Source organism: Crocodylus porosus, unplaced genomic scaffold, assembly GCF_001723895.1.
Source record: "Crocodylus porosus isolate Cpor-Errol unplaced genomic scaffold, CroPor_comp1, whole genome shotgun sequence".
NCBI lineage: Eukaryota > Metazoa > Chordata > Crocodylia > Crocodylidae > Crocodylus > Crocodylus porosus.
Genome location: NW_017728906.1, coordinates 7,592,274 through 7,612,862, shown reverse-complemented (window position 1 = coordinate 7,612,862; position 20,589 = coordinate 7,592,274). Strand labels below are relative to the sequence as shown.

Genomic DNA, 20,589 nt, shown 5'->3' with positions numbered 1-20,589 from the left:
TCAGGGCTAGAAGAAAAAAGTGCAAGGAAAATAGAAGTATCACAGAAAAACTCTGTTGAAATGTTGACCAAATGATGACTGAAGGCTACAAATGTAGCTCCTTCTATAAGCCTTCACATACTTCAAGGAAGAGAAGTACTCTGGGCAATGCACCAAGGCCTATAACTAGAAGTAAACAGATTAATGAAAACAAAGGGAAAACTAGAATATATGTCTTGGCAGTGAGATATGTTAGATTCATGGTGACATTGTCTCCCAAAATTAGATGACACTATTGTCAAAAGACAAAAGCAGACTAGATGGACCACTGATCTGATTAGACATATAAATCCTCATTTCCCATATAAGACCTACTTGCACAATCCCTACTGTGACTGCACTTTACACGTGGGTGACACAAAGACCCAGAGTTCTCTACAAATTAGATCTTCCAAGTTTTCCTACACTTTTGTCAGTTTTGGCACAGGTAAGCTTTGAGCAAGGTTGGGGGGACATACTACAGTGCCAGGTTATTAAACACCTCATCCCAATAGTTTGAAAGTGCAGATCCTCAGCAGGCAAGTCAGCAAACTTCTTATAATGCCAATTTACACTAAATGGAGATCTGGCTCCAAATAGTTATTGCAACAACATGCATTACTGAAAACACATTAACCATCATTTTAAGGCATTTTACCATAAGTAAAACAATTAATAATTTGAAAAAACAAATCTCTCTCAAGTACTATTGTGCATTTGAGAGGCATGACGGCTTAAACAAATTTGATTATAAAACTTACATTCATGCTAAAAAGATCTATTGTAAGCACCAGTTCAGGAGGTTTTATGGGACAAGATTCAGATGGCACCTCAAATTTTAAAATTAAAAAAAAAAATAAAGCATATTTACTGTCATTAAACTTTAAATCCTTAAATAAGAAGTTTGTGTGTGGGGGAGGAGAGGGGAGGGAAGAGGAAGGAAGGGGAAAGGGCTGTCTTTATGTACACAACCATCTAGTGAATGCATTACCTCAACCTTCTAGCCCTGGTCAAAGAATACAAGATTGCTGTTTCCCAAAGTCTTAAGAAAAACGCAACTGCTTACAGAATGAAGCAGCTGTGAATTATAAAGAATTGTAATGGCAATCACAAATAATAAAGGCAAAAGTATTATTAATTATTTAACATTATGTGAAGCAAAAGGAAGTACAGGTTTTAGGCCAGCATAAATTCAGGATTGCTTTTAGGTCTCCTTGAAAAAGAAACAAATATGAAACAACTATGTTTTAGACCTAGCATGTTTTAGCTTCATGTCTTGCTTGTTTTTGTCTTTGACACGCATTTAAAGACTTAATAAGGCAGGCCAAATATGTAAAACTAGTATAGAATGGTGTTATTTGTGATTGGAGACTACAGCTAAAGTGGACCCTGGTTATCATTGCTTAACTAAGTAACTTACCATATTTTATAAAGGTGATTCTTTAATTTATTCTTTGATTTTACAATAACCCTACAGATATTCTATCGTAGCAGTAAAAACAATTAAAGATATTCTGAGAAGAACACTGTGTAAATATCAGTATTTTACTCCTAAAACTTTCAGGGTCAGAAAAAAAAAAATTCCCTGAACCATTTCCAGCCAAACCACTTAGGATAAGAATAGCAGAAATAATTAGAAAGGGAACAATTAGTTGGTTTGGCAAAACTTCCGACGTGTGCTATTTTAATGAAGCGTGTGTGTGGTGTGTATAATTTTTTTTGGTATATACCAGAAACCTGTTGAATGTATAATCTTAAATGCAAACATAAGTAAAAATATATATATATAATTTTATTATAGACACAAAACAAAAATTCTTACTTTCACCCTTAAAAATACAAAGAAGGTATAGAAAAGTTTCAGCTACAATTTCTGTGGAGTGAGAGAGATTATCAAGTATCAGAACAGAAACAAGCAAAATATACATCCAAATCAATTAACAATTCTAAGACCTGAGTTTCTGCTCCTTCTCTTCTCCCATTTCTGTCAGTGTGTTAACTTGTTGGTAAAAGTCTTGGTAATCGGCCACTAAACAAACTTTTTATTTATTTAGGCTCTTACAAGTTTAGCAGCAAGGAGGGTCAGGGGAGGGAAGAGCAAATAAAGTCTTTCCACACTTCCATTTCTGTAGTTTAGTATTTGCCAACCATTCAGCAATGCTTCCTTAGCTTGTGTGTGTAGCACCAGAGATTGCCTGGTGGTTTCCTGCCCAAGCACTAGTCAGCACTAGGACCACTCACCTGATATCAGATGAGATTGGGGATGCTCAGGCTACCACTATTATAGGCCTACGTGCTTTATGTTACATCTTAATCACTCTCAGTCATATATTATTGTAAAATTTTTAATTAAGAAAAAGTAACTGGGAAATGAAAGCCAACTAGATAAATCTAACCCTTCAAAATGTAGCTCACCAAAAAGGATTCCAATGGACAAGCCTAATTTTGAATCTTTCTTTTCTTTAAAATTGTTGATCTATTTATCGTTTTCAATAAACAAACACAAACTAAGCCATGACACCTGCATTTTCGCCTTGAATGGCATTTTCAGCAGTTGATTAGTTTCATTTGGGAACGTTTTCTATGCACCCTTGAAAAGTCTTTGTTCCAATCTAGGCTACTAAGCGTAAACATAGAAACATAAGGTGTTTGGTCCTTGGGTGTGTGAACCAGCATCTATCCACCTGCCATAACTAAGATGAGAATTATGCTGGTCTGCTTCTGTCCTGTGCACCCATGTCCCTCTCACTCTCTCCTTCCTTGTACAGTATAGTACCTGTCCACTGGAATGAGCCCATTTCAAGGTCAAGGCCCAGAAATTCAGTCTTGGGTAGGCCAAGCGAGGGCACAGCAGGTTTACATTCTCCAGACCAGTTGACGAACTCAGCAGGCCACAGACATTTAACTCCCACTTAATTTTGGCAATGTCAGTCTTTTGATGCTTTCCAAAGGCTGGTTCCGCTGGGTTGCTCTTGTCAGCTTCTGCAATTGCTGTTAAAACCTTCTCAGAAGACATCGCTGAACTTTTCTGAAATCTGTTCGCTGGTGGCCCAGCATAGCTGAAGTTTGGTGATTCTTGGTTTAAAAGCAGCTATACTTTGTATATAGCATGAGTTTCTAAACCCTAGTGAAGCACCCTGGTCCCAATATTATATGTTCAGAGTATAAAATTTTGCAATAACTGTACTCTTTGAACTAGCATTAGACTTCAGGGTGCATATCTGCTAAACCTGTGCTTGGAACTGGACATGGAGGGGGCAGGAACTATATGGGCATAAGTGGCTTACCAGTTTGACCTACAAGGTAAGTTAGAGCATTCTCAGGGAAGCTCTAATTTCTGCTGTGTGCAGTGATCCATAAAGGGTGACTGCAGAAAGCAGGGATATAGCCAAAGAATAGTGCTCGGTAACCCTTTACATCCATCACATGAGAAGGAGGTACAGGGATGCAGTGACACCTCAGCTAATCACTCGAGCCAGCTTTGAAAACTGCATTGTGCCAGCTGGCTGGCAGAAAGCAGCTCTGGTGGGCCCAAAAGTCTGTCTTAAAAATACTCTGATACCTTTTCAAGCAAGGAACCGTGAACTTTTCAAATGCTTTTTTAAGGACTCAAGCACAACTACAACAGCTTTGTTCAAAATGAATTAAGATTACCCCAATACTGGGGTTACAAATAGGTATGTACTGGGTACATGAATTAAAAGTGAAAAGCTCTCCTTGCTTACAGTTAATTCACTGGCTCTACAGCAAAACTGAAAGGGAACAATCAAGTCCACAACTTTTACAGCTTTTTAATTTCAAACACACTGGCATTCCTATTACACATTTCCATCATTAATCTATAAAGGTCTCATAAGGTGGTGTTATAAAAGCTGGCTAATAAAAAGACTAGATTACCTTTGAAAAAGTGTACAAACACATCAATCTAAAGAAGCACAAATATTATTTTACGGTGGGAATCAATTAGTAATGCAGGAAAAAATGTATTTATAATTTTAATGGGATCACCAGGAAAAATATGCATCAATTGAAAAGGCATAGTAAACAAGTATTATTCACATATCTTTACTTAATCTTTTATCCATCTGAACAATAAATAAACAAAAAAATCCCTACGGTCTATAGTAATGTTGATGCGATGGCTAGGGAGACAAAAGCCACACAGGCTTATGGAGGCTAAGAGCGATGATCTATGCAACTAAGAAAAGTTGCTCAATGGTCAAAAGAAACTAAAATGAAAGTAGAGTTAAGCTCTGAAATGTGTATTTACTGCTTCAATTAAGCTAACTGCAGGCAGGTAGAAAGTAACAGCCCTCAGCCAGCTAATAAGCCTATTTTTAAATGTTTTTTCTTCCCCCTGTAAGGCAACTCCTGGTGTGAATAATAATGCTAAGTGAAAAAAAATGAACAGCAGTGACCAACTCCTCCTGCTGCTCTAATTAAGAGAATGGCATTGCAGTGATATATACCAGCTGAAGATCTGTTCCTAAATCTGGCTACTGGGACTATCTGTCACCCTTAAGGACCTCCCTTAACTTTCATTTTAGCTCTGCCGTTCACTTTCAGCTTTCCAAGCTGAAATGTCACTTTACAGCTGTGATTAAAATGTAGTCCTTTCAAAGGCAACTGCAAAATGTACTTCTTTACCATGGAGAACATGGGAAAGCACCCTAGGTGACCATGAATTAAAAGGTTTTTAAAACTGTCTGGGGCTAGTTTCTCTTTGAAAATGGCATAAATATCCATCTAGCCAATCACTTGTTAGCTTATCACATAAAAGGCCCAATCCAAACCTTCAGTACTTTTACTTAGTGTGATTCAACATGACTAAGTAAAACTCCAATAAGTAAAACTTCTAAATATAGACTAACTTGTTTGCCAGCTTGGGCCCAAAATACCTATGCAAGTTTTTAAGACACATAACAACTCTGAATACAGCAGGCCTTTGGAGTAAAGGCATGTGCATACAGTTCTCATTAAAGCACCTAAAACCAATTTGAGACCAACACCTGATTACCTTGTGGACAGAAGTCTCATTGCATCATAGACATACGAGTCAGGCAGGTAGGGTTTACTGCATTGTCTGGCTTTTGCACCAGGATACATTTATAATTTAAAAGCACAACCTTTTTCCAACCTGTGGTTAAGAAAAACTATATTTGAAAATTCAAGAAAGGAGTCCACATTTCACCTGCAAAGGCTTCAAGCTTTATCCTGAAGCAAATGCTTTCAGTTTCCCTATAAGTTAAGTTTTATGATGAAAACACTAAAACAGCGAGCTCAGCTCTCAACAGGCTGACACGCATGCAGCTACAGCTATTCATGTCAGAAAGTATAAACAAATAATAATAAAAATATATCAAAAGAGATATCTCTGAAGAGATTCATTACTATATTCTTAAAATAAAGAAATACACAGTATTCATACTATATATGAGAACTGCAAGGCAGAATATTACAACATAGGGATGAGATCTTCTCACCAAGCATGATGACTATATGTTCACTCAAATCTGAATTGTGTGCATATGCACACAACAGTGAGGAACAGACTCTACAGGATTAAAGAACTTTCCCATCTTTGTGGGACATACCTCTATGCTGCTCTCATATTCCAAATAAAAATTCACTCAGGTGAAAGTTTGTTAATTTTAAATTACATATTTACACTGTATCTACAAAGCCTCAACCCAAACCCCACATCCTACAATTCAAACAAAAAGTCCTGGAACAAATTTACCAACAGACAAACAAAAATATTATGTGGTTTTCCTTTTTTGAAAAGCAGGCACAGCCCAGGTGCTGCTAAGGAGTTTTCCAGTCGCACTGTACAGAAATGTCTCTTCCAGGTTTGCCAGAGCAGATTCTTTAGCTGCTGCTGCCACCTTGCTGTTGCAAGTGCAATTGCAAGATGAGATCTTGAATTTCTTCCCTTTTGTTTTTCACCACTTGACGAGGGAACCAACACTCCAAGTGCATGGGCTGCTCAAAGTTAATGATAGGATTCTGGTGACAGAAAGAGAGAAGTTTATAACAAGGATCTTTAAAGAGATCTTTACTCAAATATCAGCCTTCCCACACAATCTCCAAAGTGTGCCACTGCTGAGAATGGCCAGCATTGTCAAACCTTTTGCTAGGGAGGAGGGCTGTAAATGAAGAGTTTGTCACATACGGGCTCTTAAAAGTTGTGCAAACTGCATGATGAAGAAGAACTAGCATAATAAGCCCATCTGTCTCCCTTGATGGATCCTTGGCTAGTGAAGAAATAAGAATGACTGGAGTTCAGGACACCACTGGGAGAGACTGTAGGATAAGGGTACAACTTTTTGCCCTGTGGCACCAGAAACCATGATTGGGATAGATTGCCTGCACTGGTACTGTGCCCAATGCTCCACAGTCCACTTGCAGAAATGGAGAATACATAGAGTGCAGTGGGCCCTAATCATCTAGGGTTGCCTGGAGGCCACAAATTAGCTGCCACAAACCCAGGATTGGGGGCTAGAGGGCAGTGGGGAATGCAACTTTAATTACCTTCTTTATCATCCACTAGAAGGAAACTGTGATATCCAAGTGTTACATTTTAATGAGGGGGGAAAAAAAAGATAAGAGCATAAAAAAAAAGCACCTGATGAAATTACTAGGAAATTAGCTGTTCAGAAAGAATTATACTGAACTTCAGCTCATGCCTATGCAGCAGCATATGTTTCTCTGCACAAAGACTTGCCAGAGGGCTGAAGCACCACCCATGAGCTTATATGTAAAAGTCACTAGGTGAGAAATACAAGAAGGATAAGCACAGGCTCCAAACGTGTCAGAACAGCTAGGAATCTTCAGGTGAGCCAGGGGAAAAACAAGTGCCGCAGCCAGAAACCCCTACAAAGAGAAGTGGGAGGTTGGCTGCGTAGAGCCTAGCTCCAAGACATCTGTCCTTAGGTTAAGAATGGATTTTCTCTTTGCTTACTCAAAGAGAATAATGCATTAACTCTGATTATTACAGTTTTCAGAGACATTTGAGGATTTCAATCAGAGAGTGACATAATTTTTTCCATACTGTACCTGGAAAAAGGCTTCCACATACTGCAGTAAATATACCCCACAATCACTGCTGTTATCCTGTTTAGGGACTCTAGGACAGAAATCAATCATTGTTGATTTGCCGAACTCCCGGTGGGTTTTTCGTTTAACTTCCCATTCTATTTCCAGGTACCTAAAATGAAAACAGATTAGATAAAATATTCACATAATAATTCTCTCATTCAGCCCTTTTAAGGATATTACTCAGGACTTTCCTAGAATTAGGAAAACATCACAAATTTTCTAATGGTGCAGTATTTTGTTATATATTATACTCCATTTAAGTGTATAAACCTTCCAACTGAAAACACTATATGCTCACCTGGGGCATACACTTATTTGAACTTAAACTCATTAAATAATATACAGCACTGTTAATACTGTGGTACTGGCAGTCCTAAACTGACTAGCTTCCTTCATTTAAAAGACTTTTGATGGCTACTTCCCTTTCTCTGTTTCTGGTGCAGTTATATGGAGTACAATTAGTACAAAATAGTTACCATTACAGTTAGCTTGTTAATGGAGTGCAGTTAAGTTACTAAGATACTGAAAAATCATGAATTTAAGCAGTCTGTGCACTTAATCAGTATGCAGACAAATGGAGTTTGTTAACTATGAGCCACATGCAACAAACAGGAACCAGCTCTGTGTAACGCAGTTAAGCAAATTATGTACTTGTCCAACATGCAGGTAAATAAAGTACATCATATTCATGGATGTCCCTACCAAATAATTTACATTAGGCATGTCACATATATGATCTGTGGGTTGGATCCGGCCCATGGAGCTGCCTCATCAAGACCAAGGTGTGGTAAGCTCTGGGAATGGCCTACTGAAGAATGTGGGGTCCTGTGGCCCTAGTAGACATGGCCGTTGAGACCATGGGGCTGTGCAGCTCAAAATAGACCTAGGAGACCCTGTGGTCTCTTGGGACATCTATACACATTCCAGGGTGGGGGTAGAGGGTGGTGTTTTAATTAGAGCAGTTCACAGGAACTGTTTTAATTAAAATGCCAAAAATGTCTTGTGTACTCAGCATCCCACACTTCAACTAAAGCCTGCTCAACAAGCTTTAGTTAAAGTGCCCCTGCTGCCATTTTGAAATGTGGGGATGCTGAATACACACGATGGTGGGGCTGCTGGAGCATTCTAATTAGAACACATCAGAGCAGGCATCCAACCTGTGTACAGACACCCTGGGGCCTGCTGCTGCTTGCACCCTTCTGCCAGAGCAAGTACCCAACTAGCCCACAGCTGCTTGCCACAAATGCCACCCCCATAGCTGCTATCACTGCTGCAGCCATTGCAACTGTGGTGGCCACCCTGTTCCCCCAGGCCAGATCCAGCTCAGGACCCCAAGCAAGTATGACACCCGTACTTTCTATAAAGTTTGAAATAGCCATAGTAGATGTAGTCTTATGGAGAAGGCAACTCTGATTAGCTCCCTGTACAATGGTTAGTGAAGCCATTAAGACACTTTGGAACTTCTTAAACCCATATACCTCAAGAAACTGTAATCATCCTGTATTATCATGAAAATTTTGAATTTGGTTCATGCTGTCAGGCCTTTCATCATAAGAAAACCAGCATCTTGCTCACTATGTTAACAATAAAACTAACAGAATTTACATTAACTTCATGTTGGCAGCATACCAGTATATATGGTATACACTATAGCTTTAGAGCTGGCAGGCAGCCCTTTTGTAATTTATCCACAATGCTTCAGGGATTGTTGTAATTTACAGATGTGTTAGGCTGGCCACAAGGAGGCTTCCCTGCTACCTTTTGACACCAATAAACTGAAAGGATCCAGAGTTCAGATGAAAGTTGGATTTGATTTACTGTGGACCTGACTGCCATCTCTTCCTACAAGAAACTTGACAGGAAGGGAACCTGTGAAGAGAAAGTTCAAAGGTTCCTTTAGAAGAATTTTCTCCAGTGTTGGTGATGTGGAGTGAGGTTTGCCTCTCCCTGTTCACAGTACTGTGTTCAGGTCCCAAACTTCACAGGTCCCACATCCCTGCAGGAGCATTTAATTTAAAACTACTTCCCAATTCCCTGTGGCCCTCCCTGGCTTACTGTTGCTATGCTCTACTAGAAACATGCTTACAAGACTCCTCCCGGCAGCAACAACCTAGAGGTCTCTGACTAGGGGCATTCCAAAACACAGACTATTTACTCTTGAATAGGAGTCTGATGGTGGGAAGATTTTTCCTGTCTATATATGGATATTTGGCATCTAGGAAGTCCTTTGTGTGCCCAGAGCAGAAAGGTAATATCACAGAATTCACTGTTCCTGAACCAATCCCAGGACAGTGTGACCAGGGTTTAAATTGCACAGAGATGTAATCTGTGCATGCCACTAGGTCAGCTTCTTTTAGCTGTATTTGCTTGAGTGAATACAACCAGTTTCAAACTAGCTATTTAATATGGTCAATAAGGTGCCTATTTTAAAAAGATTTTGGGGGGCATTATATTAATTAGTTCTGTGCAAAACTACTGAAAAGATACAGTGTCAATACTGCTGTTGAAATGACGCTATCCAAGATTACACAAAATCCTGTCATTTTTATCTGTAGCTTCTACACAGATATTTGTAGCAATGCTGCTATTCTAACATGCCATAAACCGCTACTTCAACTCAATACAATCACCTCATATACAATTCTTCCTTCTGCCCCCCCCAGTACTTTCAATAAAGAATACTGAGTTTGCAGACTTCATTCCAATGCTTAACAGATAAAAAAAAAAAAAAAAAGTCTAAACATATTCTTAGTCTTGCCTTCCAAGCTATTTATATGTGCTTTAATGCAATTAAAACAGTATGCCAAATTTTCAGCTAGCCAAATCTGGTATCATACTTCAACTCCTTGCAAAAAGGACAATCATGTAATCATGCATACAATGTGGCACTAGGGCAGTTATTCACTCAAAAAAATGAGCACTTTTTACAAACTGGCCATTTAAAAAGAACACTTGCAGATTTAAAAAGGAAACTTCTCATCTGTGTTACTAACAAAACACTCCTACTATTAAAACACAGAATTTGAAAAATCTGCTATTCGTTCTACCATTAATTTTCCCTTAATGCACAGTATCAGGGGTTGGCAACCCCCGGCATGCATGCCGAGCATGGCACGCGAAGCCATTTTCCAGCAGCTGTTTGTAGCCTCCTGGCTGCAGCTGGCCCAGGTTCTGAGTAGCTGCTGATAGCCACAGAGCCTGGGCTGCTCCCAGCAGCCACCTGGAAGGATGGAAGTCCTGCTGCAACTAGCCCCTCTGTGCACTGCTGCTCCGGGTTGCACACGCTGTGCTCTGGAGAGCCCAGGGGAGGGCAGCAGGGCTGGGAGCGCAGCGTGTGCAACCCAAAGTGGCAGTGCACAGAGGGGCTGCACAGGGAAGCTGCCTGCTGCTGCAAGCTCCGTGCTGCCCTGGTCACACTTCCCCTGTGTGCATGGGAGCAGCATGGATACCACGCAGGGCTGTGCCGCTCACTGCTGCCTCCACCTGCAGGGGAAGCGTGGCCAGGACAGTGGGGAGCTTGGAGAGACAGGTAGCTTTCTGCGCCCCACACTGAGCCCTGCTATGCTGAATTCCACGCGCTGCTCTGCAGAAGCGGCGGCAAGGGCACCATCGCCAGTATCTGTTGCCTCCCTGGGGCTGGGAGGCAGCCAGGCCAGAGCAGTAACAGCTGTTTGCAGCCTCCCGGCTGTAGCGGGCCCAGGTAGCTGTTGATAGCCACACAACCTAGGCTGGGGGTCAGGGACTTTGGGTGTGGGGCAAGGGGCACAAGCAAGGTATCCTGCCATATACTCCCTGCCCTTGTTTTGTTTTTCTGGCACCCTGGCACCTTCCAAGGTAGGCATTGTGGGGGGGTTTTGGCACTCCAGCCAAAAAACACTGCCTACCCCTGCACTATATTTATCATGGGCAACGAAAAGGCTTGTCAGTTTTACTTCCATTTATTACATCCACACTGTAGATGTCATAGAAAAATGTTTATGACTAAACAAAAAACAGTGCATTCATTTTTTTTAAATAACTCATGGAAACTTTTCTATTGGACTTCGGTTTTACACAAATTCTTTGAAAAGCTGCAAATTGTAAGTTGGACTTAAAATGTCCTTCACACTGTTCCTTTTCAAACCATTGTTACTCACTCTCTCAGGATCTGAACTATGCTCCGCAGGGAACCTGCTTTCAAGGAATCTAAGATGAGTATACAAGGCCTGCAGAGAATGAAAAGAAAAAAAAAAATCAGCCTCATATTTCATTTTGCAGTGTCTAATTAAAGTTTGAGTGAGAAAGGAGTTTTAAAAATTTGTGACAATTTCAGTGGTAATATCAAGTAGAAAGATAAGTGACTGGCTGGGGAAGTCTGAACTGAGTGTGCTCATGGGTATTTTTATGATATGAAGACTTGAAGTAATTCTCCTAATATATTGAGTGTAGAAATCTAAATGCTATTGCATTATGAAAGCACAAACTTACCTTTTACAAATTTTCTGTGGGTTGGAATCATTTAAGGAGCTCTGAAAAAAAAATTACAATTTACAAGCTATATCCAGAAAAGGCACAAAATTACTGAATACTGTCATCAACTGAAAACTGATGAAATAAGTTACTGTTGTGGAATTGAATTTCACAGGTTCCTTATTCCCCTGGAAAGATGTAGGCTCCCAAACCGGCTGGGCACATGTGTAGCCACAGCCAACAGTTGTACAGAACCACTGAGGTGCTCCAACTGTTTGCCCTGGTGCTGCTTCTCCAATCAGTTCTATGGAACCCACTGATCAGCTCCAGATGAGAGGGTAAATGACAGCCTTCAAAGTATAACTTGCAGCATCCAGCTGAGCGGCTTGTCCTTCCTTCAGCAACCTGCTGCAAGCAAAGTGAGTTGCAAATGACTCGGGCCCAAAAGACCTGGCTTTTCCTGTACCTAACAAAATGTTTGGGATACATTCAAGATAAACATCAATGCATTTCACTAAAACATTAGCAAGGAAGTGAGTCAGTGTCAACTTGAATTCTGCTCACCAGCCCATTCCAAGTCACAGCATTAAGCCACTTCTTTGTCTGGTACCTGAAGAAGGAAGAGGCCATGGCCCCTTCTTCCTATGTCCAACTGATAGTTCTGACTAGGTCTTTCACAGGACTTCAGAAGACTTCTATCCCTCAATGCTTAAATTTTCGGACCCCCAGGCCAAATGAAGGGTGCAGAGCTGGTCTGTGAGCCGGAGAGGCACCTGCATGCCAGGATTGGGCCCAGAGGGCCCCATGTGCTAGAATTGGGCTCCAGCGCCCTTTGCCATTCCCTGCATGCTGGGATAAAGCCTGGTGCCACCATGTGTGCATCATGTCACACCCCACAGGGCTCCCCACACACCATGGTTAGTCCTGCAGGCTGGAGGAGTTGGGAATTGGGCACCCCTGGTTGACAAGAGTGGTGCTCAGCCTATGGCCTGCCAGTCTCCTGATGCATGTAGAGATGACACGACCCTATATGTTAGATCGTGTTAGTATGTGAGGCTGCTTCATACCTGGGTCTGGTCAGTGTGCAATCCAGCCCATGGACTGGCCTCAAGTACAAGATGCAGCCACTTGTCTGGCCTGCGGGGCTGGATAGGTTAAGCACCACTACTCTAGCAAGATATATTGCACCAGTTCACATATTACACTGATTCTCAATTTAGTCCAGCAGTCCTCAAACTAGAGGTCATGAGCCCATAATAAAGGAGGTACTTAATTTACAAGCTCTGAGGTACTTAATTTACAGCACTCAGGCTCTTATCAAAAGTACAAAAAAAGTGCTTGTGCAAAGAATTATGACTCACTAATGCAACCCATAATCTTTCTTATAACTATGGCCTGGTGTAAACTGTGAGCCCAGCTCACTAATATTGTGGCCCGATTGTGGCAAAGGCCACCATTTTTGTGCCTACATGGTGGTACCCCTGCCCACCCTCCTGATTGGCTGATGGGGCAGGTTTAGGATCAGGTTTAATTGCAGCAGCAAAAGCCTAGCAGCCCAGGGGAGAGGGAAAGGGGTCACAAACGGAAGAGGAGGAAGAGTGTGCTTGGGGATAGGGATGGGGAGGGGAGGGGCTGTTTGCTCCTCTGGGTGGATTCACTCAACAGCGTATCTTCCATTTCTACTGCTTCCCTACCAAACTTTAAGAGACAAGGCAACAGTTACCACTTCCAGATTGCAGTCAGCTGGACAAGAATGAAGCTACTATAGTGAAAAATAACCCGAAATATCAGGAACTTCAATCATCCCACCAAAAAACAGTATTAATTCAGATTCAGAGATTACAACTTTGCAACCCCCCCCCCAAAAAAAAAAAAACTCTCATGAAAATCTACTAGCCTGAATACAAAATATTTTTTCTGCTCTTCATAATGAATAAATTATACTTCATTCATCAGTGGAGAAAACACACTCAACTACACTGAAGTTTTACAAGGTCCAGCTATTAAATGTATTACTGTAACAACAATTCCTTGGTTCTACAGACTGTAAGGGTGCTTTGTCCACAGACAACCTGCCCACAACACCTTCTGTTAAGGGTCAGTTGCCAGTCATTTACATTAAGAGCTCTTTGGTCTTGCTTGGTATTATCCCCCCCATCTTCCCCTTGGTCAGTCACGAGATCAAATACTGATGGAATGGCCTTACAAGAGACATGTAGCTTATCCTTCTTCCATCTCCCTACCCGCAATGGAATTTAATGACATTATTCTACGTTTCCCTACTTTGTTCTTCACGGACCAACTGTAGTTCCTTCTTAAAACTTCCCAAAATATTGTTCTTTAAATGGCACAAAACCTTATCTCAATTCTTCATTTTTTAAAAGTATTCTTCTGTATTTCTTCCTACTTAGTATATGCTTTGGTGGTATATCTATATAAACTTTTGTATAATGGCCTTATTTATTTTAACTACAGTCTCTTCTCAAAAATTATTTGCAGCTAAAAAATCTCTGAGAAAAATAATACGTATTCTCACTCACAACTGTAATTTTCTCCCTCATCAAACAGTCGTTAGTAATTAATGCTCCTAGGAATTTAGACTTCCTCACTTGCTACTGATGCTTATCAATGTCTTATCCAAGATCTTCTCATAATCTTGCAATCATGTATTTGATTTTATTTTAATTAAATCTTAGGTGCCATTTTTCTGGCCACTTCCTTCAAATCTTTGCCTTCTGTACCATATCTTCTTTGCCTTATGACAGCCAAATAAATAAAGCAAGCCATCAAAAAAAATGGTGCATGACATTAAAATTCACCTTGCCTGGAAAATTTTACTGATACTGCTACACTTGACCCATGCCCATATTAAAGAATATCTTACAACCTGCACCCCTTCCAGATGTCAAACAGGGAAGATATTTCACTCTCCAGGGACTCTAATTTCCGAACTGCCCACAACACAGTTGTACCATCATAGTAATTACATCAGGAATTCTAAATTATTTCTTTGTGATTCAGAGGACTTCTTGTCATATTCCCCTCTCCTCTGAAGTATTTGACAAATTAAAAATATCTGATACAAAATATCTGATGCTTTTTTCTGAGACACACACATTCTACTTTTTCCTCTGTGTAAGGGATAAGTCGATATAAAAGTACCAAAAAAGGGATTCTATATCAAAGAATGAGATGACACAAGAGTTTTTACAATCCATTGTGTGTGCGTCTCTTTCTCTCAAATTGGACATGAGAATGCCTCTTCATTTGTTTCACATTTTTTCAAACCTCTAAACTGAAAAGTTAGCCTGTGAAATCTTTGACATAGCTTATCACCTCTTGCTTTTAAAATACATTGGGAACATTTTCAAATACCTGGTGTTTTGTATGTGCGGAGCAATGAGGAGAAGTTGCTATTCTGTTTGCCTCTTAGAACTCTTCAAAATCTAGTTATTCCACAAATGACCTAAGGTGTCTGGAAAAATAGCTGTTCACTGCCCACTTTTATCAATTCCACCATTAAGCAGTTCATTAAAATACTCTGTCCATCTTTCTGTAAACTCTTACAATCAAAAGTCTTCAAGTTCCATCCTTTACCAGACTCATTCATATAAGGTATTCTTTTCTCAAATACACTGATACTTGTGTAAATCACTTTCATACTTTCAGTGCTTGTATTCTGCTCCATTTTCTCCACCAACCCCTATATAAACCCTCTTGTGGTGATGCATCAGATGCTTTGTTCCTCTTTTGGTTCATCATATTCCTCAATATAAGACAGATGGCAGTTCATACAATTGTAGAAACGTAGGACTGGAAGGGACATCTGGAGATCATTTAATCTAACCCCTTTCTCAGGGTAGGATCATCCATATCCAAATCATCCCATACAAGTCCTTCTCTCCTTGCTGTCAATGGCAGTCCCTCTATATGAGGAGGACAGTCTTCCACTAGATAGGGGAGTCATTGTTGAGTCCAGAGATGGCTGAAGAGGCCAATCCAAAATCCATATTTGACCTGTCACACATGACATACAGTTCTGGGAAAAAGTGGGTCTTGGTAATGCTGGTTCTTTCTCTTTGTCTCCCTCAGCCAGCCGCTTCTATATTGAGGTGAGTTTGATCTAAATGACCGATACCTTGTCATACATCATGGTGCCACAGGGAGCAATTCAGAGCTCAAGTTCCCCAAGTACTGATGTTAATGTCACATTTCTTCAGATTGGCCTTCAAGGTGTCCTTGAACTTCTTCTTTTGCCCACCTCTGGAGTGGTGACCATCAGCAAACTGGGAGTATATGACCTGTTTCAAGACTGATGTCAGGTATCCTTATGATTAGGGACCTAATTAAATGGTGCTTTCACAATTTTCATAGAAACTGTGAAAAACAGTGGTTTCCACAGTTGCCGTGAAAAATGGCATTTGTTGCGATTTCCTATGGAATCACCCGGAAAAAAAAAAAATTACTAAAAATAAAATGCTGGGTCCCTAGCGTGAGCCAGCAGTCCTCATGGCCACTGCTGCCTGGCCTCACAGCCCAATGGAGGAGGAGGAAGGTACCGGTTGGCAGAGTGCCATGAACAGGTACAGCCAAGAAGGTGGTTGGCTCCTTGTACCTCCTCCCCAACCAGGGCCTCTTCATCAATCAGCAGTGAGGGGTGGGGCTGCATTAAGGGAAGCTGTCCACCAGCCAGGACCTCTTGGTTAAATCGGAAGCAAGGAGCAGGGCCACCATCAATTGCCCACAAAAGTGGCTCTGCATACTGCAAGCGGGCCATGAAGAACCCAATTTAGGTACATCTCTACTTACTATGTGTCCTGTCCACCAGAGCTGTTGTGATATAAAAAATTGTTTCATGTCTTCCTTCCTTATCCAAATTATTCCTAAAACTACACAATCAACCTTGTTGCACAACTACAAGGCATATTGCCCAAAGACACCAAAAGCAACCTAATTGGAAACAGGTAAATACTTTCAGGCTGCACAACAAACCTCAAAAGTTTTCCAACAGCCTTAATCTAATAATTCCTTAATTCCTATATCAGTTCTTCCCATCTTGTTTGGTAGCTTTCTTTTCTGTATCTCTAATAGCCACTCATTCAGTATAAATATCCTCTGTAACATTCTTTGAACAACCTTCTAAAAGATTGAAGCTTGTTCTTTACTGTGGTGTGGTATTCCTATCTGTATTTTAAACTCCCCAGAAGTTCTAGGTTTTATCTATTAAAAGTATTAGTAGAAGTTATTTCTCTATTCACTATATATAATTCACAAGTTTTTGCAATCAACCTACTTTGCAAAGAACAATAGTAAAGTACGTAAGATTCATAAAGACTTTACAGTCCTCTATCAGTATATAAAGACACTTACTTTGGAATGATTTGAATCCAAGGCAGAGGACAAAGTAGTAGGCTGATCACCCTCTGGCATGAGACAATAAATGAAAAGTTGTTAAAAGAAAGTATAATCTGTTTGAATTATGCAATATTTGAATGTCTTGGTCTTTGTGGGGATCAACTTTTTAAATCAACATTGATGAGAACTAGACCCCAGTAGCAGACATACTATGACTACTATGACGTTCATGTAGACATATTATGACTTTGATTTCAAATTCCATTTGCATTTATGTACAAGGACACAATGTTGTCCCTAATAAGCTTTACAATGTATGGTAATCTGCAAAATCAACTGCACCAGAAAATCCATTACACCAGTTTTGTGCTGACTTGCACTTTCTTTGCTAACATATGCAGCTCATTTTAAGAATTCACTCTTGGCTGAAGCTCTGTAACAGTTTCATTACCATTATGTCTGTTTATGACTACCTTTCAAATGCAGACAGCTGTTTAGATCCAGTTCTTCTTCATCCTTGCAGTTATCACCAAAGACCAGGACTGCACTGGTTCTACCAGCCTCTGTCTCTTTTTTTGAACGAAGTGGAGAGTGCTTAATCTGGGGCTGTAGGAGGCACTGGTTAGGACAATCTTCATACACAGCTGCTTCCAACCCAGGAAAGCAAATAACTGCAAGGTACCAATGAGACCTGTCCATAGAATGAAAGTGGGGGGGAGAGGGCAGGAAGGTCAGCAGTCTATAACAGTGAAGTGATAGAGACCACAGGGTAGTTGTTTATCAGTTCTGACCATCACTATGTTCATTTATAAGGATACAATCACATACAAATCCTCATAACATATTTCTACTTTTGAACCTCACCACAGCTGCACAGAAAATTCTCACCTATTCTTTGTCAAGCATTTTTCCTGCCTGATTCTCATTTTCAAACATCCCTCACCTACTCAGACAATCAAGAGCAGGGATCAAATTGTAACAAAACCCTATTTTTCTTTTTGTTTTTCTTTTGAAATGCATTCCCTCCCTTCCCCAACTACTTCTCATTTTTTCTCTCCCTCTCTATTCCCTATAGATAAGTATGAGTAAGCTAAAGACAGAGTGAGCTAAGACATGGGATAAGCTTTAGCATTTTTGTGGCAAGTTTTTTTTTCTCTCTCCTTCTTTCATCCACCATTTTATATTGTATAATTATTATGTTTATACTGTTTTACCAGTTTTTACTGTTTTTTTTTTTAAATTGACACTATATGATTTAGGCCTCCATGCGTAAGTTAGCATAAGTAATGTCAAGCCTCCATCTTGTGTCTTCTGACTGGATGTAACCTATGACTCATGTCTAACCAATCTCATGTAAATTGGTTCCTGAATGAATGAGGAGGATGAATGAGGGTGCTTGAGATACAATGGTAGCAGGCCTCTACTGAATAATCAACTCAATGACTGGACCATCAGCTCAACAACCTAACCATCACCCTGCATTGACCCTCCCTGGCTCAAGATTTGGAAGACAAAGACTGCTGCAGAAACCAGCCAACACACCATTAACAGACACCTGAAACTGCATGTCCAAGCCTGGAGTGCACATGCTCAGTACACCAGGGGCTGACCCTTGCCTGGGTATGCCCCTGCCACTAGGATCATAGAAGGTGTGTCTCTATAAAAGGAGGCAGTGAAGACACACCAAGTGGGATGCCCCCTTTATCTGGACCAGCATCACACCACACCACCTACCCACCCAGAGGCCCTGCCAGTGACCCCCTCAGGACAAGACCTTGCTGGAGAAGACCCTAACTGGCCATTGAAGATCAACTCACAGCCCAGGATAGGTAGCTATCACCCACCTTCCTTCTCCAAGGAAAGGATCTGGACTCTGTCCCTACACACCTTGACTTCAATCCCTCCAGCAAGCCTTTTTCTCTCCTGCTACCATTGTGCAAGTGTGTACATAATTGTGTGCGTTTGTGTGTGGGGGGGGGGGGAACCAATAACTTTGTGGGGCTGTAATAGTGTGTTGTCTGTTTAATAAACCTGTTATTTTGAAACCCCAAGTTGGGCTTTTGTCTTATTGACCTCCTGACCCTCCTCCTTGATTTCCTGGCTATCTCCCAGCTTTCTGCCTCAGTTTCCAGTCCCATCTCCCACCTTTCTGTTTCTCTGTTTCCTGGCCATCTCCTCCTTGCCACCAGGCTTTTTCCCTTGTTTCTACCCCAGCACCAAGTGACCTCAAGTAACCCCAGGGCACATTAACCCTAAGTAACCCCATGCCCCAATGACCTCAAGTAACCCCGGGGCCACTTGACCTTAAGTAACTCCAGCTTGCCCTCCAGTCTGCTGGTTCTAATCCCGGACCCAGCAACTTTCACTCTCCATCTCCCTCCTTAAGGAAATCTTTGAATTTCAATTCCCCCTCCCATAGTCACCAAGCACCCCAGGTACTCCAAGCACACACATACACACCATACCACCCAAGTTAGGAACTCACCAGTGTGTATGTTTAGGTGCGTGGTATGAACTGGCAAAAAATATATATATATAAAATTGTGTGCGAGACATACGAATTAGTGATCCATGTATATGTATTGGGTGCATGGGTATTCACAGCAGATTTTGTCTAATTTTTGGTGTTTTTGTGCTTGAATTGGGGATAGGTGTGCATGTGCTTAGACTGGTAATCTTGGATGTGTATATGCCGTGTGTGTGTGTGTGTCTGTGTGTGCGCGTGCACGCATGCGTGTGTGTACATGTACAATTGTCACACCCTCCCATCTAACACCACAATTTTAAGATCCTGAGAGTTGGCCTGGCCCCACAGGACAACAAAATAATGGATAAAATCTGGAATATGGTATGCTCCCAACCTGATATTTATATGACATCATTCTGCAGCTGCTCTGTGTGCAGAATGGTGGTGGGTACATGCATCCAAAGTAAAAGGAGAATCAAGCCTATCCACTAGCACTGACTCTGCTACCATGAATATTATGTATTACATTTTACAGGAAGTTGCTTGGAAAGAACAGAGTTTATATGGAACTTTTAAAGAAATAAAATCAAATCTACTCTTTGGTTAAGCAAAGGTCCACAAAACAGAGGTTACTGGAGACAAAGAAATATCTTTTTGCATGCCCTTCTTCTTGTAAATGACATTTTTGAGGGACTTTTAAATCACTGTGCTGAGCAAATAATTTAGACTGATCGTTATTTAATTTTTAAATCAGAATCTACTTTTCCTGAGCAGTTAAGTCAGAATGAGTCCTTAGAAAAGCTTAAACAGCCCTGCAAGTGTTTGTACTGATCAACCAGAGGCATTCTAGCCCTGACAGATAATGAGACCTAAAAAACATCCCATTTGGATTATGGTACTAATTATGACCTTTTATCTAATGTTCTGATGTGCCAGAGATTGTCCTTGATATACTGGAAATGGTGAATCTTTATCCTGATAGGCACAAAATACACTCATTTCTAAGAAGCAAGATTCTCAAGCTTTTCCAGTGACATTGGTTTCTACTGCTGATGGCTCCCAAGTAACTGGATTCTACTGTATTCACTGGTTCATTGGTCCAGTATTCTTTTTTTTTTTTTTGTGGAAATGGTTCAGGCCTTCAGGTATTTCAGACTTTTAATCGGAGCAAATTTCAAGCCTATGAATTGTTAAGTCCCAAA

General features: G+C 40.8%; 1 protein-coding gene across 2 annotated transcripts in view; it reads right to left on the bottom strand.

Annotated features, from left to right (window-relative positions):
• Positions 1-1,792: 1,792 nt before the first annotated feature.
• SENP7 (SUMO1/sentrin specific peptidase 7) overlaps positions 1,793-20,589 on the bottom strand; it is a 66,281-nt gene continuing 47,484 nt past the window's right edge. For both annotated transcript variants that reach the window (XM_019528644.1, XM_019528645.1), the window contains 6 exons: positions 17,394-17,611; positions 16,936-16,988; positions 11,584-11,624; positions 11,253-11,321; positions 7,075-7,225; positions 1,793-6,024 (listed from right to left, as the gene is read on the bottom strand). In XM_019528644.1, coding sequence (XP_019384189.1) covers positions 5,887-6,024; positions 7,075-7,225; positions 11,253-11,321; positions 11,584-11,624; positions 16,936-16,988; positions 17,394-17,611 — 670 coding nt within the window. In that variant the 3' untranslated portion in view covers positions 1,793-5,886. The remainder of the gene's footprint in view (positions 6,025-7,074; positions 7,226-11,252; positions 11,322-11,583; positions 11,625-16,935; positions 16,989-17,393; positions 17,612-20,589) is intronic.